Here is a 24,343-nt window from a genome sequence, read left to right on the forward strand (position 1 = left end):
GCCAAAGAAATTTCTTTCACATTTAGTTCCAGCTTTCTTCTCTGCCTGCACAGTAATGTGAAAGATTACTTACCAGTAAGTGTTCAAGAACTACCTCTGTACAGTTCACTGCAATGTGGCACCCCTGGTGTCAAGCTACTTTGCAAAACCACCTCCACTGGCAGGTGCACAAGAGTTCTTATGTATGAGTGACATCACTAACCTACGCTACATAAGGAATTGCCCCAGTTCCTTCTTCCAGACTACAGTGTCCTGATGTTACTCCATGGCAAAGAGGAATGAGGGCCAGTAGCTTGAATACAGAGAGCTAATTCTCTAACCACAGTAGTTACCAACCTATGCGCTTCTCACCTATGGGAGTTTAGCAAGCATGGCTCAACCAGGTAGATAGTGGGTGAGGAGTTCTTAGCTAAATATGGACCATATAACTGCTACACAAAACCGGGCACTGGAGCATGATGCTAAGTCTAAGGAGAAGCATCTGGTGAAAGTGTACACTGAATTCTCAAACAGTTTCTTTGCAAGTCTCCACCAGGGGAAGCCAGCCTAAGATGGGCCACTGACACTGAGGTGGTGGTTGTGGAATGGATCTTCAAATAAGGTACTGTTTTCCTAGCTAAGATGATGTATGGAACATAGTAACATGTAGTCTTGTGAGAGTGTCTGGTAATAGGTTATTTGTAGTATGTGGGAGGGCTTAGTTTTTTTCAGGTAAAGCACAGTAGCCTCTTATATCTAGCGTATGGAGACCTGCTTCCCCTTGGTGGGAATGAGGTGTTAGAAAGGAAACAGACTAAGGTCTTAGCTACACTTGCAGCTGTACAGCGCTGTGAGGAAAACCTGTCTTCGTACAGCTGAGTAGGGAAAAGCGCTGCAGTCTGTCCACACTGACAGCTGCCAGCGCAGTGGCGTGGCCACACTTGCAACATTTGCAGCTGTGTTGTGAGCGGTGCATTATGGGCAGCTATCCCAGCATTCATGTGGATGCAACGTGCTTTTCAAAACGGGCAAGGGTGGGATGGATTGTGACAGGGAGTGTGGGGGGAGAGTGTGCTTTTTGGAACATGTCAGCTCTCTATTTTGCAAGTTCCGAACTCCCGGACCCCTGCTCATTCATTTACTCACTCAAAGCAAACTGCAAATTGTTTGCTTTTCTCTGTGGTACGAGCTTTGAAACCGGCACTTCCGCATTCCTGCAGCCGGTCACAACAATGGAGAGAATTGGCCACTTGACAAGGTGATTTGTACAGTGCTGCAAGCGTTTACACTCACACCCGTGAGTCGTAACCACTCCGCTGCAGCTGTTATTCCTCTCAGGGAGGTGGAGTACCTGCAGCGGTGTACCCAGGGAGATATAGTGCTGTAAGTGCCCTGCCAGTGTGGACGGGGAGTGAGTTACAGCGCTGGGGGAGGCTTTACAGCACTGTAACTTGCAAGTGTAGCCAAGGCCTTAGATAGATGGAAATCTGAGACTACCTTAAGCATGAAGTTGGGATGTGGTCTCAGGATGATTTTGTCCTTCATGAGCACAGCATAGGGTGAGCGGTGATCCAAGCACTAAGCTCACTTGCTCATCTTCCTACCAATTACCTCTGCTATCAGGAAGGCCATTTTGATTGATATATGCTTGAGAGAAGTCTGAGCGAGAGGCTCATAAGGAGGGTCCCATTAGCTTTACTAGCACAAGATTTAGATCTCGTGTCGACAGGGACTGTCTAATTGGCGAGGGGGTGGAACATTTAATATGCCCTTAAGGAACCTGCAAAGTGAAAGAAGGGTTTGTCCTTAACAAAACATTCTGATAAGCAGATATTGCTGCCACGTGGACCTTCAGGGAGAGGCTAAGACTACTAAATCCTGAGATTAAGTGTAAAAGGTACTCAAAGACTGAAGGAACTTCAGCTTGAGATCTAGCGAGAGCTTTGTCAGCCACCCAGACAACAGTTGCCATTTTTATTTATAACATTTCAAAGTGAAAGTTGTAAGAGAATGGTTTGAGGTCTTTGAAAGCAGAAACTGTTCACATTAGTCCCAGGTTATCTAACCTCTAAGATACCAAGTGGAGCGTCTCTATGCTAGGATGAAGAATCCTTCCTTGCTGTGGAGACAAGTAGCCTGGGGACAGAGGCCAATAAAAAAGCAGCACCATGGCCTGCAGCAGGAGATCTGGATACAAGTGCTAACAAGACCACGTTGCAGCTATTATTATTATGTTTGCTCTGTCCAACCTGATCTTCCTTATGTGACCCTGGGAATCAGGGAAATGGAAGAGACGTTCTTCTGTATCTGTTGAGGTTTGTGAGATCCAGAATGGACCTCAGAAATTAACTCTTCTTGGGAATCAGGAAACAGTGGTGTTAAAATCCTTTCCCTCAGTATTCCTATGGAAACTCTTATGGTTCCCTTCTTGAGGAGGGAATCCACCTTTTCCAATAGGACTCTCTCATGAGATGGCAGAGAATGGTGAAGTGGCCTGGTGCAGAACTGGATGGAGTATCCACCATCAATGGTGTCCACTATCCACTGATCCAAAGTAATCATGCACCAGAAACTGTAGGAGGAGAAACTAAGCCATTTTCCTTGCACTTGTGTCTGAGGCATCATATGCTGGTCTTAAGAGTGTCTTGTGAGCATACAACTCTCTGTGACCAAGGACTTAACTACTTCCTTCTGTTCCTCCAGTCAAGATTCCAAGATGGGGCTCATGGCCCCCCAAAGTGTAACTGCAGAAGGACAAGATGGTTTAGTAGTCAGCCATTTGGGAGGTCTAGACATGTGGGCTCTCCTGACAAAAGCATCCAGCTTACATCCCTCGGTTAGGAATGGAAAGACACTTTGCCACCTTTAACTTTCTCTAATGCTGCAGACACCACCAGGGAATTAGCTGGAAAAAGTTGTTTGATGTCCATTGTTTGCCAGAGTGTATATCCTGTCTGCTCACCTGGACACAGGCAAGGAAGAAAAAGGAGATAGCCAAATAGTTCTGTCATCCTCAGCCCACCAAAGAATAAGAGACAGATACTACTTCTCACTAGTCTGTACCTGTAATATGTCAAACAGGGGATTGGATATCTCTGGTGCCATGACCCATTTGCAGCTGACGTGTATCTGCCATTCTTCCCAGTAGCCCCTGAAGCAGTCTGATTGTCAGGAATGTAAACAGATGAAGCACCAATTTGGTCTTCATGAAAGGTACCATTTGTATGTTCCTCCAAAGGGGACTCAGATGGTTACTCTGAAAGAGTCTCATCCCATTCCTTAGATATAGCTGTGACGTTATTGACATAAACTGGGACCATGTAGATCATTGTTACAACCAAGGTCCTGTAGTGGCACCCAAATCTTGTATAAAGGGGGTCAAATGGGGTGTCTAAGACAAGGTTATGGTTTACTGGTTATGATTATGCTGTCTATATGTGTGTATCAGTTTTGTAGTTGAAGTTATGAATATTGGCTCTATACTGTCTGTATGGCTAATTTATGCTATGCTGCTGGGTGACATCCCAGACAAACTGGGATTAGCTCTGCCTAGCCTGCTTGATGGCCCATTAAGGACCATCAGCTATACAATGGACCCATTGAGAGAAGGCAAATATGCCTTCAGACTCAGCAAAGTATGCAGGAACTGGCCCATGTGACTCCAGGCTCCATTTTGCTGTAATTTTCCACAGTAAGAACAAAGAGGTGTTCTTACACCTGGAAAAGACTATATAAGAGGAGGAGGAGGGTGGTGGTGGTCGGGGATTCCCTCCTCAGGGGGACTGAGTCATCTATCTGCCGCCCCGACCGGGAAAACCGAGAGGTCTGCTGCTTGCCAGGAGCTAGGATACACGATGTGACTGAGAGACTGCCGAGACTCATCAAGCCCTCGGATCGCTACCCCTTCCTGCTTCTCCACGTGGGAACCAATGATACTGCCAAGAATGACCTTGAGCGGATCACTGCAGACTACGTGGCTCTGGGAAGAAGGATAAAGGAGTTTGAGGCGCAAGTGGTGTTCTCGTCCATCCTCCCTGTGCAAGGAAAAGGCCGGGGTAGAGACCGTCGAATCATGGAAGTCAACGAATGGCTACGCAGGTGGTGTCGGAGAGAAGGCTTTGGATTCTTCGACCATGGGATGGTGTTCCAAGAAGAAGGAGTGATAGGCAGAGACGGGCTCCACCTAACGAAGAGAGGGAAGAGCATCTTCGCCAGCAGGCTGGCTAACCTAGTGAGGAGGGCTTTAAACTAGATTCACCGGGGGAAGGAAACCAAAGCCCTGAGGTAAGTGGGGAAATGGGATCCTGGGAGGAAGCACAAGCAGGAGAGCGCAAGAGGGGAGGACTCCTGTCTCATGCTGAGAAAGAGGGACGATCGAGGAGTTATCTTAAGTGCCTATACACAAATGCAAGAAGCCTGGGAAACAAGCAGGGAGAACTGGAAGTCCTGGCACAGTCAGGGAACTATGATGTGATTGGAATAACAGAGACTTGGTGGGATAACTCACATGACTGGAGTACTGTCATGGATGGATATAAACTGTTCAGGAAGGACAGGCAGGGCAGAAAAGGTGGGGGAGTTGCGTTGTATATAAGAGAGGAGTATGACTGCTCAGAGCTCCGGTATGAAACTGCAGAAAAACCTGAGTGTCTCTGGATAAAGTTGAGAAGTAGGAGCAACAAGGGTGATGTCGTGCTTGGAGTCTGCTATAGACCACCAGACCAAGGGGATGAGGTGGATGAGGCTTTCTTCTGGCAACTAGCAGAAGTTGCTAGATCGCAGGCCCTGGTTCTCATGGGAGACTTTAATCACCCTGATATCTGCTGGGAGAGCAATACAGCGGTGCACAGGCAATCCAGGAAATTTTTGGAAAGTGTAGGGGACAATTTCCTGGTGCAAGTGCTGGAGGAACCAACTAGGGGCAAAGCTTTTCTTGACCTGCTGCTCACAAACAGGGAAGAACTAGTAGGGGAAGCAAAAGTGGATGGGAACCTGGGAGGCAGTGACCATGAGATGGTCGAGTTCAGGATCCTGACACAAGGAAGAAAGGAGAGCAGCAGAATACGGACCCTGGACTTCAGAAAAGCAGACTTTGACTCCCTCAGGGAACAGATGGGCAGGATCCCCTGGGAGAATAACATGAAGGGCAAAGGGGTCCAGGAGAGCTGGCTGTATTTTAAAGAATCCTTATTGAGGTTGCAGGAACAAACCATCCCGATGTGTAGAAAGAATAGTAAATATGGCAGGCGACCAGCTTGGCTAAACAGTGAAATCCTTGCTGATCTTAAACGCAAAAAAGAAGCTTACAAGAAGTGGAAAATTGGACAAATGACCAGGGAGGAGTATAAAAATATTGCTCAGGCGTGCAGGAGTGAAATCAGGAAGGCCAAATCACACTTGGAGTTGCAGTTAGCAAGAGATGTTAAGAGTAACAAGAAGGGTTTCTTCAGGTATGTTAGCAACAAGAAGAAAATCAAGGAAAGTGTGGGCCCCTTACTGAATAAGGGAGGCAACCTAGTGACCGAGGATGTGGAAAAAGCCAATGTACTCAATGATTTTTTTGCCTCTGTCTTCACGCACAAGGTCAGCTCCCAGATTGCTGCACTGGGCAGTACAGCATGGGGAGAAGGTGACCAACCCTCTGTGGAGAAAGAAGTGGTTCGGGACTATTTAGAAAAACTGGACGTGCACAAGTCCATGGGGCCGGATGCGCTGCATCCGAGGGTGCTAAAGGAGTTGGCGGGTGAGACTGCAGAGCCATTAGCCATTATTTTTGAAAACTCATGGCGATCGGGGGAGGTCCCAGATGACTGGAAAAAGGCTAATGTAGTGCCCATCTTTAAAAAAGGGAAGGAGGATCCGGGGAACTACAGGCCAGTCAGCCTCACCTCAGTCCCTGGAAAAATCATGGAGCAGGTCCTCAAGGAATCAATTCTGAAACACTTAGAGGAGAGGAAAGTGATCAGGAACAGTCAGCATGGATCACCAAGGGGAAGTCATGCCTGATTACCTAATTGCCTTCTATGATGAGATAACTGGCTCTGTGGATGAGGGGAAAAGCAGTGGATGTGTTATTCCTTGACTTTAGCAAGTTTTTGATACTGTCTCGCACAGTATTCTTGCCGCCAAGTTAAAGAAGTATGGACTGGATGAATGGACAGTAAGGTGGATAGAAAGCTGGCTAGATCGTCGGGCTCAACGGGTAGTGATCGATGGCTCCATGTCTAGTTGGCAGCCGGTTTCAAGCGGAGTGCCCAAAGGGTCGGTCCTGGGGCCAGTTTTGTTTAATATCTTTATTAATGATCTGGAGGATGGTGTGGACTGCACACTCAGCAAGTTTGCAGATGACACTAAACTAGGAGGCGTGGTAGATACACTCGAGGGTAGGGATCGGATACAGAGAGACCTAGACAAATTAGAGGATTGGGCCGAAAAAAACCTGATGAGGTTCAACAAGGACAAGTGCAGAGTCCTGCACTTAGGACGGAAGAATCCCATGCACTGCTACAGACTAGGGACCGAATGGCTAGGTAGCAGTTCTGCAGAAAAGGACCTAGGGGTCACAGTGGACAAGAAGCTGGATATGAGTCAACAGTGTGCTCTTGTTGCCAAGAAGGCTAACGGCATTTTGGGCTGTATAAGTAGGGGCATTGCCAGCAGATCGAGGAACGTGATCGTTCCCCTTTATTCGACATTGGTGAGGCCTCATCTGGAATACTGTGTCCAGTTTTGGTCCCCACACTACAAGAAGGATGTGGAAAGATTGGAAAGAGTCCAGCGGAGGGCAACAAAAATGATTAGGGGTCTGGAGCACATGACTTATGAGGAGAGGCTGAGGGAACTGGGATTGTTTAGTCTCCAGAAGAATGAGGGGGGATTTGATAGCAGCCTTCAACTACCTGAAGGGGGGTTCCAAAGAGGATGGAGCTCGGCTGTTCTCAGTGGTGGCAGACGACAGAACAAGGAGCAATGGTCTCAAGTTGCAGTGGGGGAGGTCCAGGTTGGATATCAGGAAAACCTATTTCACTAGGAGGGTGGTGAAACACTGGAATGCGTTACTAGGGAGGTGGTGGAGTCTCCTTCCTTGGAGGTTTTTAAGGCCCGGCTTGACAAAGCCCTGGCTGGGATGATTTAGCTGGGAATTGGTCCTGCTTTGAGCAGGGGGTTGGACTAGATGACCTCTTGAGGTCCCTTCCAACTCTGATATTCTATGATAAGGCTGGTTTCAGAGTAGCAGCCGTGTTAGTCTGTATCCGCAAAAAGAACAAGAGTACTTGTGGCACCTTAGAGACTAACAAATTTATTAGAGCATAAGCTTTCGTGGACTACAGCCCACTTCTTCTGTATGCATCCGAAGAAGTGGGCTGTAGTCCACGAAAGCTTATGCTCTAATAAATTTGTTAGTCTCTAAGGTGCCACAAGTACTCCTGTTCTTTTTATATAAGGCTGATGTCTCATCTCCATTTTGTCTTCAATCCTGCTTCAGACCTCTGGAGGAACTTTGCTACAAGCTGAAGCTTTGAACAAAGGACTGAGGACTCATCCCAGCGGGGGATGTATTCCAGAGACATGATTTGAACCTGCAGTTTATTCTATCGCTGCTGCAAGCCTGAACCAAAAACTTTGCCATTACTGTATGTAATTGATTCCATTTAACCAATTTTAACTCTCATCTCTATCTTTTTCCTTTTATGAATAAACCTTTAGATTTTAGATTCTAAAGGATTGGCAACAGCGTGATTTGTGGGTAAGATCTGATTTGTATATTGACCTGGGTCTGGGGCTTGGTCCTTTGGGATCAGGAGAACCTTTTTCTTTTACTTGGGTATTGGTTTTCATAACCATTTGTCCCCATAACGAGTGGCACTGGTGGTAATACTGGGAAACTGGAGTGTCTAAGGAGATTGCTTGTGAGACTTGCGGTTAGCCAGTGGGGTGAGACCGAAGTCCTCTTAGTCTGGCTGGTTTGGTTTGCCTTAGAGATGGAAAAAACCCCAGCCTTGGGCTGTAACTGCCCTGTTTGAGCAATTTGTCCTGAGTTGGCACTCTCAGTTGGGTTCTGCCAGAACTGCATTGTCACAATAGGTAGGTCTTCCTGTACATCTAGTGGATTCTGTGGCAGCATCAGTGCTGATGAGGAAGGTTGTTTTGGCACTGGATGAATGATAGGTACTATGAGGGCATCAATGCCAAGTGGGGGCCTGGTGCCAGATGGGGCATTGGAACTAGTGCCACAGTCAGTGCCGGGACTGGTCTCAGCCTCCAAAAGGGTCTTGAGTCCTGTATGTACAGCCACATGAGTAGTTGAAGAAAGCCTATGGTAGATTTCCATGACTTCTGGACCTAAGACAAGAGCAGAGGTCCAGTGCCCTGAGATCAATTCTGGGGACTGTGTAAAGTTCATCTCCAAAGGGGTTAGATATTCAGAGGCACCTGTGGGTTGGGACTGGAGGATTAAGTTTCAGTGCAGAGTCAAGCAGTGGAAAAGCATGCTGTAGGGTGGCCAGTAGATTCAAAGTATTATTGGGATCTGAACTGGTTAGAAGTCCAAGTTAACTGGTGCTGAGATGTCCGGCTCCACAGGAGCATGGAAAAGAGATGCCATTTCAGAATCTTTGAGGCACTTGTGTGTCAGAGAATACAAGAGAGAGACAATAACTCCTTTTCTCTCTTTTTGGGGCCTCATGAGGAGATGTGCTGCTTCTCCTTCCTTTTCCCTGAATGCCCCTGTAGAGCTGAGGCAGAGGCATCAGTGGATGAATAGAATGAGTGCCAAATCATCACGTGAGGAGCACGTGGCAAGATGGGCACTTCTTGTGTTAGCACTGGGACTAAGGAAACCTTTAAGGTGGTGCCAACTTGATCTTTGGTGCTAGGTGAAGGATTCATTCCCAGCATGGGGCCAAAGAGATTCTGGTCTCAAGCCCATGATAAAAAGCTGGCACTGAGGCTAGAGCAGTAAAACGCATCATGGGTCCTGCATAGGAAGACTTCTGCGCTGAGGCTGGGGTCTCTGCACCATCAATTAGCCCAGGCTATCAAGGCAGTAGGCACACTGAGAAGCTAGATGAGCCTAGAGCCTGAAATGACTCTGCCTTCTAGAGCATGGAGGGACGCGGCAGCCAATTGTATCTTCAGTTACTGAGTGGGTCTCGACCAGACATAGGTGCTTTCATCTGGTGCTTGCTGTCTCTGGTATGATCACTGGGCAGGAGGCATATCTCTTGATGCCCTTATGAGACCTCATGGCCCAACACAGTGTTGGTAAAAGGTATCTGGGACAAGGGAAGGGATATTTACAACAAACTACCTTATACTACTCTAAGCCAACTAATTACAAGAAGATATTAAGGTAGGATAGAGGAAGATCTAGCCCTGGGATCATGAAGGCAAGTTCCATTAGCATTCTGTGGCAGTGGCAGCAGCAAAAGACCTGAGGCACTTAGGGGGTGCACTCATATGTAGGGTAGGGAAATTAAGTCACCCTCATGCAAGACTTCTCATGCGCTCCCCAAAGGACCCTGGTTTTCTGGCTGTTCTGCAGCTCAATGCCAGGGACAACATATCCCCATAAGGGTACTGCACAGAGGTCCTCAAAGAAGAACAGATATGTTCTTGTTCCTCAGGGAGGAGCCAAACACATCAGCAGTTCTTAGAGCAGAACTCCAGCACCTTTCTGGGGACTGGAACAGTGCTGTTGCATCTGGAGCAATCTTTGAGACACTAGGCTTCTCCCAATGGAGAAGACTTGAGGTTTTGCTGGACAGGCAGCTATGGCAGTCATGAGACTCTTATGGAAAAAGCCCCAAAAATTTAAGGTGGGTGAAACCAAAAGGGTACTATAGAAATTGGTATGAAATTCTTTGAAAACTTGAGCAAGAATAATCTCCTTTCTATTAGAATTTTTATCCTCTAGAAATCTATAGAAAGGACACAAACTTACATTACATTCTAAATGATGACTCAAATAGTTCCACTGAAAAGGAAAAAGGCTGAGAAGGCTACTGTAGCAGCACCAATGAGCCACTACTGAGAAGTAATAAATTTGTCAGGGGAAGGCATTGTTAATATTGGTGGTAGTAAAAAATACAGATTTTCTTTGGTGCTATGTGATGAGAACCTGAGTATGCATATGGGCATTTATGGTAAGAGTGGAATAGTAGATTTCCGCCCCCCCCCCCCCTATATCCAGCAAGTTTCCTTGATAAATTTGCAATGCTGTCTTAACAAAGCGGGGGGGGGGGGGGGTGGAGAGAAACTATTTTCATTCACTGGAAAAACTTCTTAGTCAATCTTTTTCAAAGTTATCAAACCAAGCACCCTCTAAGGGATAGAGTTTTATGTTAAAACTCCAAATGTTTGAATTAGAGTTCAAGGACCCACTATGAAGAGATTTTTGTCAGAATTCCTGAAAGGTCTCATATTTCTAGGCTGAGGAACATACGTAATTTCAGACCAGAACATATCTGAGAAATTACAAATCATGGAAAACAAGGTCTAGAATGAACGTACCATTTAAATAAATATCAAACAGGGTGTTATTACATGATAAAACTAATGAACCTGCTGGCTATAATGCCTGTACTTCTTGTCTTTGAACTAAGAATGTTTTTAAAAAGACAATCGAATACAAAGAAGCAATGGCCACTAATTTATATATTTACACTTTAAAGGGGTTATAGCAGTGGCACTAATTTTTTTCTTAAGCAAAATCCACAAGTGAGCTTCATATATTGGTTAATAAGAGTTAAGGACTAGCTATTTGCTCCAGTTGATATAGTGCAAAAGTTGCTCTACTAAGTTTCCCCACACAGAAGTGCCCAGTGTACTTCCAATCTAAGCCTTTCTTCAGAGAATGCCAGTCATGCTGTATTGTGCTAATTCTGATGTACACAAAAAAAGACACTTTCACATCCATTTTTTACGATAGGTCACCAAAGATGAAAGCCTAGTGCATAAGTAACTGTACCACCAAGCCACATCATTTATATCATTTACTGAAATGAATTAGTTGTCTAAAACAGGATTTTAATAGAACCATACCAAGAATATGCTTGTAGAATGACCTTGTGAAGTAAATGTTGACCAGCTGCCTGTGATTCAGAGCTAAACCCAAGATCTGTCCAGCAAATCGAAAGTAGTTCAAGTGATCAGGATTTACAGAAGAGTTGCTGTTTGGCTGGAAGGTTGTTCCTATGAAATAAAGGACGCTATTATATTTAGTCATAGTTTTAGCCCGTATCTTACAACTGCAGCCTATATATTTTTACTGTAATTTGAACCTCTCAAATAAATTCAACGGTTGTAATTTGTTCGTAGGACAAGAACATAAACACACACCCACATTACCCTCTTCTCTGATAGATCTATTTTCTTGGTGTGACCAAAATAAAATAAAAAAAAATCAAAAGGCAAAAACAGGATAAAAAAGACGGTTACTCACCGTTGTAACTGTTGTTCTTCGAGATGTGTTGCTCATATCCATTCCATTAGGTGTGCGCGCACCGCGTGCACAATCGTCGGAAAATTTTCTACCCTACCAACACCGGCGGGTCGGCTGTGGAGCCCCCTAGAGTGGCGCCTTCATGGCGCTGAATATATACCCCAGCCGACCCGGCGCCCCCTCAGTTCCTTCTTGCCGGCTACTCCGACAGTGGGGAAGGGGGGCGGGTTTGGAATGGATATGAGCAACACATCTCGAAGAACAACAGTTACAACGGTGAGTAACCGTCTTTTCTTCTTCGAGTGCTTGCTCATATCCATTCCATTAGGTGACTCCCAAGCCCAACTTAGGTGGTGGGGTCGGAGTGAGACATTGCTGTGTGCAAAACCGCTGATCCGAATGCAGCATCGTCCCTGGACTGCTGCACTAGTGCATAGTGAGCTGTAAACGTGTGGACTGATGACCAAACCGCAGCTCTACAAATGTCCTGGATCGGAACTTGCGCCAGGAAAGCCGTCGAGGAAGCTTGGGCCCTCGTGGAGTGAGCGGTGAGGTGCGGTGCTGAGACACCTGCCAGGTCATAGCAAGTCCGGATGCAAGACGTAATCCAGGAGGATAGGCGTTGTGAGGAGACCGGTGAGCCTTTCATTCGGTCGGCCACTGCACCGAAGAGTTGCGTCGTCTTTCTAAAGTGCCTTGTGCGGTCAATATAGAAAGCCAGGGCCCTGCGTACGTCCAGAGAATGCAAACGTTGATCCTGGCGAGTAGCATGCGGTTTAGGATGAAAGACTGGGAGAAATATATCCTGGTTGATATGAAAAGGAGAAACCACCTTAGGGAGAAAGGCAGGATGTGGACGAAGCTGCACTTTATCCTTATGGAAAACTGTGTAAGGGGGCTCGGATGTAAGCGCCCTGAGTTCAGAAACGCGCCTTGCTGAGGTGATGGCTACGAGGAAGGCTGTCTTCCAGGATAGGTACAAAAGTGAACAGGTGGCCAGTGGCTCGAATGGAGGACCTGTGAGCTTGGAGAGAACCAGGTTGAGGTCCCACGTCGGAACGGGCTGACGTTGTTGTGGGTACATCCGGTCTAAGCCCTTGAGGAATCTAACGACCATCGGGTTAGAAAATACCGAGGACGCGAGTTCCCCTGGCTGAAAGGCTGATATAGCGGCCAGGTGAACTCTAATTGAAGATATCGCCAACCCCTGCTGTTTTAGGGAGAGGAGATATTCCAATATGAGAGGAATAGGTGCCTGTAACGGGGACGTGGCTCGTTGTTCGCACCAACAGGAGAACCACTTCCACTTGGCCAAGTATGTGGTCCGTGTTGAGGGCTTCCTACTGCTCAGCAGAATCTGTTGGACAGAGTGCGAGCATTGTTGCTCTGCCTGGGTGAACCATGGAGCAACCACGCCGTGAGGTGGAGCGATTGCAGGTCGGGGTGACGCAGCCGGCCGTGGTCCTGAGAGATGAGATCCGGACATAATGGAAGCGGGATCGGTGTCTGAACCGAGAGTTCCAACAGTGTGGTGTACCAATGTTGTCTCGGCCACGCTGGAGCGACCAGAATTAGCTGTGCCTGGTCTTTGCGCAATTTGAGCAGTACCTTGTGGACCAGAGGAAACGGAGGGAAGGCATAAAACAGGTGGTCTTTCCAGGGAAGGAGAAACGCATCCGAGAGGGAGCCCGGAGCTCGACCTTGCAGGGAGCAGAACACGTGGCACTTCCTGTTGTCTCAAGAAGCAACCAGGTCTATCTGGGGAAACCCCCACTTCTGGAAGACGGAATGTATGATGTCCGGACGGATAGACCACTCGTGCGTCTGAAAGGACCTGCTGAGTCGGTCCGCTAAAGTGTTCTGGACTCCAGGGAGGAACGATGCCGTGAGATGGATTGAGTGGGCGATGCAGAAGTCCCACAGGCGAATGGCCTCTTGGCATAGAATTGACGAACGTGCTCCTCCTTGCTTGTTGATGTAAAACATGGCCGTGGTGTTGTCGATGAGAACTAACACACAGCGGCCACGTAGGAGGTTGAGAAATGCCTGGCACACCAGGCGCACCGCCATCAGTTCCCGAACATTGATGTGCAGGGCTAGCTGGGATGCAGTCCACAGTCCCTGGGTATGGTGTTCGTTGAGATGGGCGCCCCAACCCAGAGATGAAGCGTCCGTGACCAGGTGCAGAGAGGGTTGTGGGGCGTGAAATGGCATCCCCTCGCAAACCACATTGTGATCTAGCCACCAGGTGAGGGAGGTCAGGACCAAGTTCGGGACCGTGACCACCATGTTCAGGCTGTCCCGATGTGGGCGGTATATCGACGACACCCAGGTTTGGAGTGGGCGAAGCCGAAGTCTGGCATGCCTGGTTACGTATGTGCAGGAAGCCATGTGACCCAGCAGGGTGAGGCACGACCTCACCGTGGTAGTTGGGAAGGCCTTGAGCCCTTGAATGAGGCCCGTGATGGTACAAAAGCGGTTGTCTGGCAGGATGGCTTGCGCACGTCTGGAGTCTAGGACTGCGCCGATGAATTCTATTCTCTGGGTAGGTTCTAGAGTGGATTTGTCCTTGTTGAGTAGGATGCCCAACTCGTTGAATGTGTGCACTATTATGTGGATGTGAGCTCGAACTTGCTCTTTGGTGCGACCGCGTACCAGCCAGTCGTCTAGGTACGGGAACACCTGTATCCCTTGCCGACGAAGGTACGCTGCCACGACAGCCATACATTTCGTGAACACTCTTGGGGCCGAGGATAGGCCGAAGGGAAGGACTGCAAATTGATAGTGCACTTTGCTTACTACGAATCGCAGGAAGCGTCTGTGAGGCGGGTAAATTGCGATGTGAAAGTATGCGTCTTTCATGTCGAGGGCGGCGAACCAGTCTCCAGGATCGAGGGAAGGGATAATGGCCCCCAGAGAGACCATGCGGAACTTCAACTTTACTACGAATTTGTTGAGTCCGCGCAAGTCCAAGATGGGTCGCAGACCTCCTTTGGACTTGGGGATCAGGAAGTAACGGGAATAAAATCCCCTGCCCCTTAACTCTACTGGAACCTCCTCTATGGCCCCCATAGCAAGGAGCGTGGAAACCTCCTGTATAAGAAGTTGCTCGTGAGAAGGGTCCCTGAAGAGGGACGGGGAAGGGGGGTGGGAGGGGGGAAATGAAGAAAACTGGATAGCGTATCCCCTCTCCACCGTGCGAAGGACCCAACGGTCCGAAGTTATAAGGGACCAAACACGGTGGAAGTGGGAGAGGCGATCCCGAAAGGAGGGGGCTGGATCCTGGGGGATGACTGGGGCGCCGTCCTCGACCGCACCTTCAAAAGTTCTGCCTGGGGCCTGCGGGTGGCCTTGGTGGCCCTTGGTTCTGACCGGGTTGAGGGCCGGTCCACCTTCGTCTACCACCTCGCCCTCGCCTCCGGGCCGAGTCCTGTCTCTGACGAGGTGGGGGGGGGTAGAAGCGCTGAGGCTGAGGCCTAAATGGCCTGCGCTGAGGAACCGCAACATGCATCCCCAGGGAGCGCATGATTGTCCTGGAGTCCTTGAGGCTCTGCAGGCGAGAGTCCATCTTCTCTGAGAACAACCCCTGTCCTTCAAAGGGCAAATCCTGCAGGGTTTGTTGCAATTCAGGGGGCAAACCCGAAACTTGGAGCCAGGAGGTCCTTCGCATAGCGATGCCCGAAGCCAGGGTTCTCGCAGCCGAGTCCGCTATGTCCAAGGAGGCCTGTAAGGAGGTCCGAGCCACCTTCTTACCCTCCTCTACCAAGGCCCCAAACTCCTCCCTGGACTCTTGGGGAACCAACTCCTTGAACTTCCCCATAGAGTTCCAGGAGTTAAAGTTGTAGCGGCTCAGGAGCGCCTGCTGGTTAGCCGCTCTAAGTTGCAGCCCTCCGGCTGAATAAACTTTACGGCCAAACAAATCGAGGCGCTTAGCCTCCTTCGATTTGGGCGCTGCGGCCTGTTGACCGTGGCGCTCCCTTGCATTCACTGATGACACCACCAGTGAACACGGCTGGGGATGGGTATACAAGTACTCGTAGTCTTTGGAGGGGACAAAGTACTTTCTTTCCACCCCTCTCGCTGTGGGTGGGATGGAAGCAGGAGTTTGCCATATCGTATTTGCATTAGCCTGGATCGTGCGGATCAGGGGTAACGCCACTCTTGATGGGGCATCCGCCGCGAGGATATTTACAATGGGGTCCTGCACCTCCACTATCTCCTCCGCCTGCAGGTCCATATTACGGGCCACCCTACGTAGGAGGTCCTGATGAGCCCGAAGATCTATTGGGGGTGGACCTGTGCACGACGTGCCCGCCACTGCCTCATCCGGAGAGGAAGAGGAAGATGCCTCCGGTGGTAAGGGATCCAAGGGAGGGTCCTGGTCTCCCTGCTCCTGGGCCGGAGCATCACCTGCCCTTCGGTCCAGGACGTCAGGTGGTGCGGACACGGAAGCCTCCATGCCCCCCGGCAGAGGCCGAGAGATGGTGGACTCTGGGGCCCTTCTATCGGAGTGACCCGAGCGAGAGGTCGAAGTTATTGGAGCCCCTTGCGCCTGATGGTACGCCCACGGGGTCCAGAACGACCAGTGAGATGGGCCATGAGCAGGGTCCTCTGCTACCTCCTGCCAATGGCCTATGTCCTGCTCCTCGGCTTGCCCCTGAGGGGGGTATGCCGATCTCGTTAAGTCCTCAGAGGAGCGAGACACCGATCTCGATGGCCATGGCGGTGCCGAGTGCGCCGAGACGAATCCCGTGGGATGCGGTGCCGCACGGTGCCGGTCCGGAGATGTTCTATCTCTACGCGGTGCCGGCGATCGGTGCCGAGATCGCGATCGGTGCCGATGACCTCGCCGGTGCCGGGAGTCGGATCTGGACCTGGACGATGACCTGGAGTAGGCCCGGTGCCGGGAGCGGCCTCTCGACGTCGAGCGTCGATCGTATCGGTGCCGAGAACTACGTCTCGATGTCGATCGGTGCCGACGATCATAGCGGTGCCGAGACGTAGAGCGGTGCCGCGACGAAGATCTTGGCCGCGAGTACGACCGGTGCCGAGGTGATATCCGGCGCCGGGACTGCGAGCGGCGTGGGGACCTGCTTCGGGACCTGGACCAGTGCCGTGGTTCCAGCCCCTGCGATGGAGGACGCATCAAGGCAGGTTTCCCCCTAGATTGGACCGGACGAGTCAACGGTGCCGGCGGTGCCGGTGGTTGGGGCGGTGCCGGCTCCGTGAGAGCGATCAAGTCTCTCGCCGTCGCGAAGGTCTCTGGGGTAGACGGGAGGCACTGTATCACCGCCGGTCGCGGTGGTGACCCTGTCTGCACCGGACTCAACGGTCTCGGAGCCGGAGTCGACGGTGCTGGAGGCACCTGTTTCCGGTGCTCCACAGGCGGACGCGGCTCTACCCCCGGCACTGGGGGAGCCGGCGTCTTCGGCACAGAGGTCCCCGTCTTATGGGATTTTTTATGTCCCGGGGATAATGAACGGCGCCGAGGCACTTGCTGTGATTGCGGTGCCGACGAGGTCCGGTGCCGTGGAGGCTTGTCCGACGCCACTCGCGTGGTCGGAATGGTCGGTGCCGCCGGGGCACTGCGCACCGAGGTGCTAGGTGCCGGGGCCTGACGCGCTGATGGAGCGTCCGGGCTAAGTGCCGCCTCCATAAGGAGTTGCCGGAGCCGAAAGTCCCGCTCCTTCTTGGTCCTCGGTCTGAAGGCCTTACAGATCTTGCACTTATCTGTTTGATGGGACTCTCCCAGGCACTTCAGACACGAGTCGTGCGGGTCACTCGTTGGCACAGGCTTAGCGCAGGAGGCGCACTGCTTGAAGCCGGGAGCCTTGGGCATGAGCCCGGCCACGCGGCCGGGGGAAAAAGGAGGAGACAACCCCCTTAATCCCCTTGAACTATATAACAACTATTAACAAGTGAAAAACCAACTATTTAACTATAAACAACTAGAACTATAACTATAACTGTGATGACTGAATAAGCTAGGGAGAGTGGAGAACAGCTACGCCGCGCTCCACAGTTCCAACGACCGTCAGGGGCGGTAAGAAGGAACTGAGGGGGCGCCGGGTCGGCTGGGGTATATATTCAGCGCCATGAAGGCGCCACTCTAGGGGGCTCCACAGCCAACCCGCCGGTGTTGCAAAGGTAGAAAATTTTCCGACGACCGTGCACGCGGCGCGCGCACACCTAATGGAATGGATATGAGCAAGCACTCGAAGAAGAACTTGTAATTACTTTTTGCAACTTATTAAAACTGCAACAGATGCACACACACATTCTTAACATTTCGAACAAAAATTACATTTCCCAGGGCCACAGTGTGTTTACCTTCTTCTCCTCAATCTATTGAATTGACAAAAATTTGAATATTTATCAGAAATATTTACATTCTTGCTGGTTTGGAATTAAAGTACAAAGGCCACCCAGAGCGAATATAAAACATGCACAGCCAAAACTCGGACACAACTTACAATAGGCAAGGTCTGACACTATGAAAAAGTAGGAGGAAATGTTCCTTTACATAATTAAATCTTAATTATACAATCTCAAGCTCTCAGTATCTTTCTACATAACAAAAAGTTGAAGCAAGTTCTCCAGATTTTTAGAATTAGTGTGCATTGTTCAATAGACTATAATTAGAGCCAAACAACTTGCTTAAATGTAGCTGCACTCATCTGTGGTCTATTTCAAAGCTATTTTTCTTCTACCTAAGTAATTAATCTACTGGTTTGATTATCTGAAAAACTGAAGTAAAAGTTTGTTCAGGTTTTTTTTTTTTAAGCATATTCTAATTAAGGCTAGGTCTACACTACCCGCCTGAATCGGCGGGTAGAAATCGACCTCTCGGGGATCGATTTATCGCGTCCCGTTGGGACGCGACAATCGATCCCCGAATCGACGCTCTTACTCCACCAGCAGAGGTGGGAGTAAGCGCCGTCGACAGGAAGCCGCAGAGGTCGATTTTGCCGCCGTCCTCACAGCGGGGTAAGTCGGCTGCGATACGTCGAATTCAGCTACGCTATTCACGTACCTGAATTTGCGTATCTTAAATCGACTCCCCCCTGTAGTGTAGATGTAGCCTCAGATTGTAATTTCTGTACTACATTCAGCAGGACTAAAGTGATTTAGGAAACAAATGGGTTAAAATGGAATTTTAATAGACAATCAGGGATGACTCTAAATTATGCCTTCATCATAAGGGTAATAATGAGCCACTACATATAGGCCCCAATCCCGACAATACTTATGAACAGGCATCATTTTACTCACATAAGCAGTTCCATGGTTATTCACATGGCTAAATTTGTGAACATACTTTAAGTGTTTGCAGGATTAGAGCCTAACCACTCCTTTTCATTTATTTAAAGCGTAGTGACAGAAGGTTCAGTCTCTCACACACCTTCCTAAACCCTTTTTCCCAGCTCTTCAGGATGCAACATTTGCTGGCTGAGTTCTCTTTGCAGTTTCCTAAGAAACTGGTAGAAGGTGTGTGAGAGACAATCCCTATTTCTGAGAAAAGCTTTGCGGCTAGATGATCTGTTCCGTACCCAAGAGACAAGAAGTCAGGCACTGAAGAGCAATTCCAGGGAGATAAACAGCTGTTTTTACTGCAGAAACCAGTTGTGGGGCTGATGTCAAAAGGTGAAGAAAAAAACTCCCCATATCCTGCCTGCACCAGCCCAGACATACAAGTAACTGCAAGGGGAAAGACAGCACCCTCCTGCTGCTGATGCGTGAGGCATGTCTTCTTGCTACCAGGAAAATGAAAGGAAGATTAAACTGGGAACTCAAAAGGAGCTAAAATAGAATTTCTCCACCCATGTCAAAGAAAGAGCAATATTGGCAAGTCAGTCAGCAACACGTCAACTTATAAAAGTTGCTTAGTTCTCAATTGTAGTTAATGGACAGTGCACATTATTTCTTTATTAGCAAAGGACTTTTTCTGACCATTATACCTTAATTGAGAATGGTTTACATTATGAATAACTTATTGGACCTTTTCCTTAGATTAAATTTTGCTTCAGCAAATGTTCATAAAGTTAGAAGAACAAGAGATACCAACATACCATCAGCTGACTGGGTGAAGAGTGCATAATCTGGGTTAACTATCTCATTGGATAAAATATCAAACCATTCACGTACCACACCTTGACCCTACATGTCAAAAGGATAAAAATACAGCACAAAGAAATTTAAATTAACAAATAGCTGAACAAAATGAGTAACCAAATATATTCCTTAAGCAAAAGTATGAGAGTATTGTTAAAACTTCATTTAGATTCAAATTTTAGTTAGAATTGATATAAATTATATTTATATGCATATGAAAAAATTGTTTATGAAGGTTTTACCTACCATGCCTTCTTCGCCATGGAATCGCACCGCAATCCCCTGCTTCAGCTTTGCACAATTTGCTTTAGACACAACTTCACAGCTACTCCTAAAAATAGAATCTAAATATGAAACACTAGTTAATTTTATATCTTAAAGTAATCACAAAAATATTATGCACTTTATACATGCATTCCTTCTCCTTGTAGTGTAATACCTCTGTGAACCAACAGGATATCATTTTCATTGACTGGTCTGTGCACCATGTCTGAATCCGGTTGTCCAGAGTGCAAATGTTCATAGAACCACTCACAACGATCTTTAAAGGGCTACAAAACAAAACAGGTGAAACATGCCCAATATATTACTCAATCATTCTCAAGGCTAATAATCAAAGCATTCTGTGAAATTCACTTTAAATATTAAGCTCCAGTGAGGGACTTCATTAAAGAGTAATTAGCAGACATTTCAACAAGATTTCACAAAGGAAATGAAAGCAAAATCAAGCACTAATCCTGCTAAAAGAATACACAAACATTTTGTATAGCTCATTTTTGCATTTGGGAAAGACAACACTTAACAATTCAAACGCTTATGTCCAGACGCTTTGAATGTTAGATCTGTAATTGAATACATTTGCAACCAATTAGCTCACTTTTAAATTCAATAATGAATTCTCATGAATAATATTTTCTTTGAAACTATCCTCCACATTGTCTATTTAGCATATTAACACAAACATATGCTTCCATTCTTATTCCTCATTGATCCTCTATGCTAATGAGGCCATAATCAATAGTACCTGACAATAATATGACTTCACTGCATAGGATGATGGAAAAGGTCTTCTGTAAAAGTAAGCAAACTCAGTATGGTTTGGGTTTCGTTTTTTTTAAAGTCACTTATTTTCTTCAATTCTGAGAGAAATTCAATGTGTCTGGTTTGGTTTTGACCCAAGTTAGGCCATGACCATACTACAAGTACAGCCATGCTTTTGTAACCAGTTCATGACACTTATGCGACCGAGTTATATATTTGTCTTTCAGTACGTCACTTCTATCTCACAACCATAATTAAAATACAATTGTGTATGTGCACTTACTATGCTATCTGCATCAGTGCATTCTGGGAAATGTGGGCAGCTATCTCACACATATCTCAGCAGACAGAAAGCTTAGAGAAAATGCCAGAAGCAGCATTGCGGATTATGTGTTCAGGGAAAGAGGACTGGCCTCACCAATTACACCGTCAAGCTTAAAGGTCCTTTCCACACAGGATAGCAGAAAAAATGCAGAACTGATTACAGGAAGACAATCATATGGCAAACTAGGTATCTGGCAGAACACCACACTGTTGGTTTTCAGGTTATCAACTGTGGCAGCTGACTGTGAACAGTGAGTTGTGGAGACAAATCATGTTTATGGCCAACCACGCCGCTAAGTGGTTACAAATTTATTTAAATTATGTAGCAGAGACAGGGCCTTAATCTGAAACTGCTCCGGTTTTTAAGAAGCTGTTTAATGAAAGAGGTTTTCCTCATTTAGGGCAATGATTCTCTGTTTCCTCCATTTAATAAAGGAAAAAGTCTCATGGACCCACGATTATCAGAATGTTTTATTGTAGAGTCCCCTGATACTCCAGAGACCATGAGAATCACTGACTCAGAAACTGAATATTTTAAATCCTTATTCATCTGGTGTTTTGCCCACCATTGCAGGTTTATCTTAGAACAGCTTCTACTTTTAGTTTTAAGATACAAACAAAAAACCAAGTATAATTCCCTTGATAGAAAAGTCAATACGGTCATTAAAATAACAGCAATAATGAAAGGTATGATTTACAGTAATTCAAAGTACTTTTGAGACCTCTAATTCAATAGCAAATAAGACCTATGGAAATGGAAACAGCCAGGATTCCCTAGAAATCCATACAAAATTACATGTTTTTCAGCAGATCTCACCAGAAGCGTAGTTCCATCTTGTTTGACTCATGACATTCAAACAATTGTGGTGACTGTTATGGGATTTTGCTTAGAACAAGGCCTGACAAAAGGTGTGTTCACTCCCCATTGATTATTACTTGGGGGAAGCAGAACGTGCCCTTACTCGCTTTAGTGGATAGGATACCAGCATATGGGGCTGGGCTGAGTACAATATGGAACAGAACTGAAAATCATCCAGGGGACTGACAGCTAGCACAAACTTCACACCCTACCCTGAAAAGTTAGTCACATGGCAACGGAGGTGGGTTCATAAACTCTTAAGTTCTTAAAATAAAGGTTTTGCTTTGTGGACTATCAAGGAGAGGGGAATTCTCTCCAGACCTTTACAACTTTCAAAATACAGAATTTCTTTAAAGAGATTTTTGCTATTCAGGCAGCATGGCCCAGAGCTAGCCTACATGTCTTCTTAGGATTTGAGCAAATCTTTAGAGAAACTGGTCTAAAGGACCAACAAAAATGGTTTCTTATCATAGGTCTTTCTAATAAGCAGAACTACAGAGAATATTAGGAAATCATCAGACTATCCGCAGAAGTAAAGGTGCTCTCTTGTGTAATTTGTTGAAGATTGAATGAAACAAAGTGCTGCCCACAAACCACCCACTAGCAGTACTAGTGCAGACTTGGATAATGATCACATTGCAGCCAATGCTCACATGTGTGGCCTTGTGTGCAGCAGCAATACACTGATTGTACTGGGTTTTGTTTCCTGCCTTTTTACTTAACTCTCTGGAACACAAAAAAGAAAGCAAGCAATTGCAATAATACCCAAGTGTTTTAACCTCAGATGGCATGTGACAGGTGGTAGGAGGTATTCTACAGAGAGCAAGAGAATGTCCCGGCAACAGGATATCTGACTGAAGTGAGCAGCTATAGCAGAAGTATAAACTGAAGACTCAGACTAATTATTGTGCAGCTATAGGCCAGAAACAGTCACAATTGTCCTCAAAGTAATTCAGTTATATTTTAAATGGAAAAGATAGCCGATAAAAAGTTCACCCTGGCAAATATCAATCTATTTGTTTAAGCTCAAATACTAGAGGTAGTTAACCTTCACGCTTTAGAGTTAATCAGTAATTTATGGATGTGCAAATGAAAAAAAAAAGTGTTGTATTAAAGATATAAATAAAAAGTGCTTAACATTTACCTGTGCTTTTATGATGTGCATGAATCTCGACATCAGTTCAGGGCACTCAAGAAGAAAATGAAAGTGGTCAAAAATTATTTTGGGGTTTCTGAAAAAAAAAAAAAAGTTTTAAGTTGGAAGTTTACTAGTTGCAGGTGCACATATCTAGCAAAAGTCTCATGACAGAACTGAGCATACCTGAAAAGGTATTTTAAAAAGTCTAACAAAACAAAAATTATAGGATATTTTCAAGAAACACTGACATTGCATAAAGTGTGTTTTCCTGCCTCACTTTGTGGGAGGCTTGCATTACCTCACCTCACCTAAAGAGGCTCTCTAGAGAGAGGACAAGGGGGTATACTGAGCAATCCTCAGAGGAACTTTGGAAGCAGCCAAGCATAAGGAGAAGACAAACTAGGCTGTATGTTTCATTCAGCATTCCTTTGGTGAGTAAACCAAAACTTTGGGAGAGGGAGGGTAATTTGGCCTGTCGTGTGGGCTATGTTTGCAGCAGGGTAGGAGATGGCACCTAGTCACAGACCAATAGTTCTAGTTCCTTCTTGACAAGTTTTGGGATATGAAACATACAGAAGAGTTGCTTAGGTACGTACTCATTTAAGCTTCATTCCTGCAATGCTTGTGGACATACATCATTTATGCACAGGAGTACTTCCACGGAGTTCAATGGGCCTACTAATGTGCATAGTTAGATGTATATGAAGACATGCTGGATCAAGAATGTACCCAGCAAACACACACCTCTGAATCACAATTAAATATATGAATTTGTAACTAACATTTTAGTCAAATAAAAATATTAAATTTTTTGATGGCCTACCGGTTAACAAAGCACTTAAGAACATTGTCATGTTTGCAGACAAATTCTATAAAACGAGGTGACGTCATCCTGTAATACAAATAAAATGTATCCAGTTGTAAATAATTTTGTTCAATGAAAATAAAATGAAAGCAGAATTTAAGATTGTACAACAAACCTTGTAATTTTAAATAAAAAAATCCTATGTAATCCCAGTATCATGTTGCAGTAAAGGATTTTTCAAGTATATAATTAATTAGATGTACTAGAAGATTAAAACACCACGACTGAGGATGCAATGTAAAGCAATCAAGAAGGCAAGAAGTGTCAAGTGTCAAAGCCTGGCCATGCAGCCTGACTGGTAACTGCTCTCCTGAGCGTATGGTTTATGTTACAGCCTAACTGCATCATCACATGCTTTTTCTGCAGGACTTTTGCTTCTTTTACTATGCAGGTGGGAACACATGCATTGGATGATACAATTTAGCATACATCCTTTCTACTATAATGTTAAGAGCACCTAACATCTTGAGTTTATATTTAAATATACAGAGCATGTTAACATTACAATGTTTTAAGTGGAGCTTTTAACTGTTTAACCTAGATCTCAAAAGGTATTAACATCTGAAGGTGAACGAAAACATT

At 46.5% G+C, this 24,343-nt stretch overlaps 1 protein-coding gene across 8 annotated transcripts in view; it reads right to left on the reverse strand.

The window, feature by feature from the left end:
* The window catches only part of HACE1 (HECT domain and ankyrin repeat containing E3 ubiquitin protein ligase 1), a 148,380-nt gene that overhangs the window by 75,977 nt on the left and 48,060 nt on the right, over positions 1 to 24,343 (reverse strand). For all 8 annotated transcript variants that reach the window (XM_065588265.1, XM_065588267.1, XM_005287711.5 and 5 more), the window contains 6 exons: positions 23,720 to 23,788; positions 22,903 to 22,990; positions 19,974 to 20,085; positions 19,781 to 19,878; positions 19,492 to 19,579; positions 11,023 to 11,172 (listed from right to left, as the gene is read on the reverse strand). In XM_065588265.1, the coding sequence (XP_065444337.1) occupies positions 11,023 to 11,172; positions 19,492 to 19,579; positions 19,781 to 19,878; positions 19,974 to 20,085; positions 22,903 to 22,990; positions 23,720 to 23,788 (605 nt within the window). The remainder of the gene's footprint in view (positions 1 to 11,022; positions 11,173 to 19,491; positions 19,580 to 19,780; positions 19,879 to 19,973; positions 20,086 to 22,902; positions 22,991 to 23,719; positions 23,789 to 24,343) is intronic.

The sequence above is a fragment of the Chrysemys picta genome, chromosome 3, assembly GCF_011386835.1.
Source record: "Chrysemys picta bellii isolate R12L10 chromosome 3, ASM1138683v2, whole genome shotgun sequence".
Lineage (NCBI taxonomy): Eukaryota > Metazoa > Chordata > Testudines > Emydidae > Chrysemys > Chrysemys picta.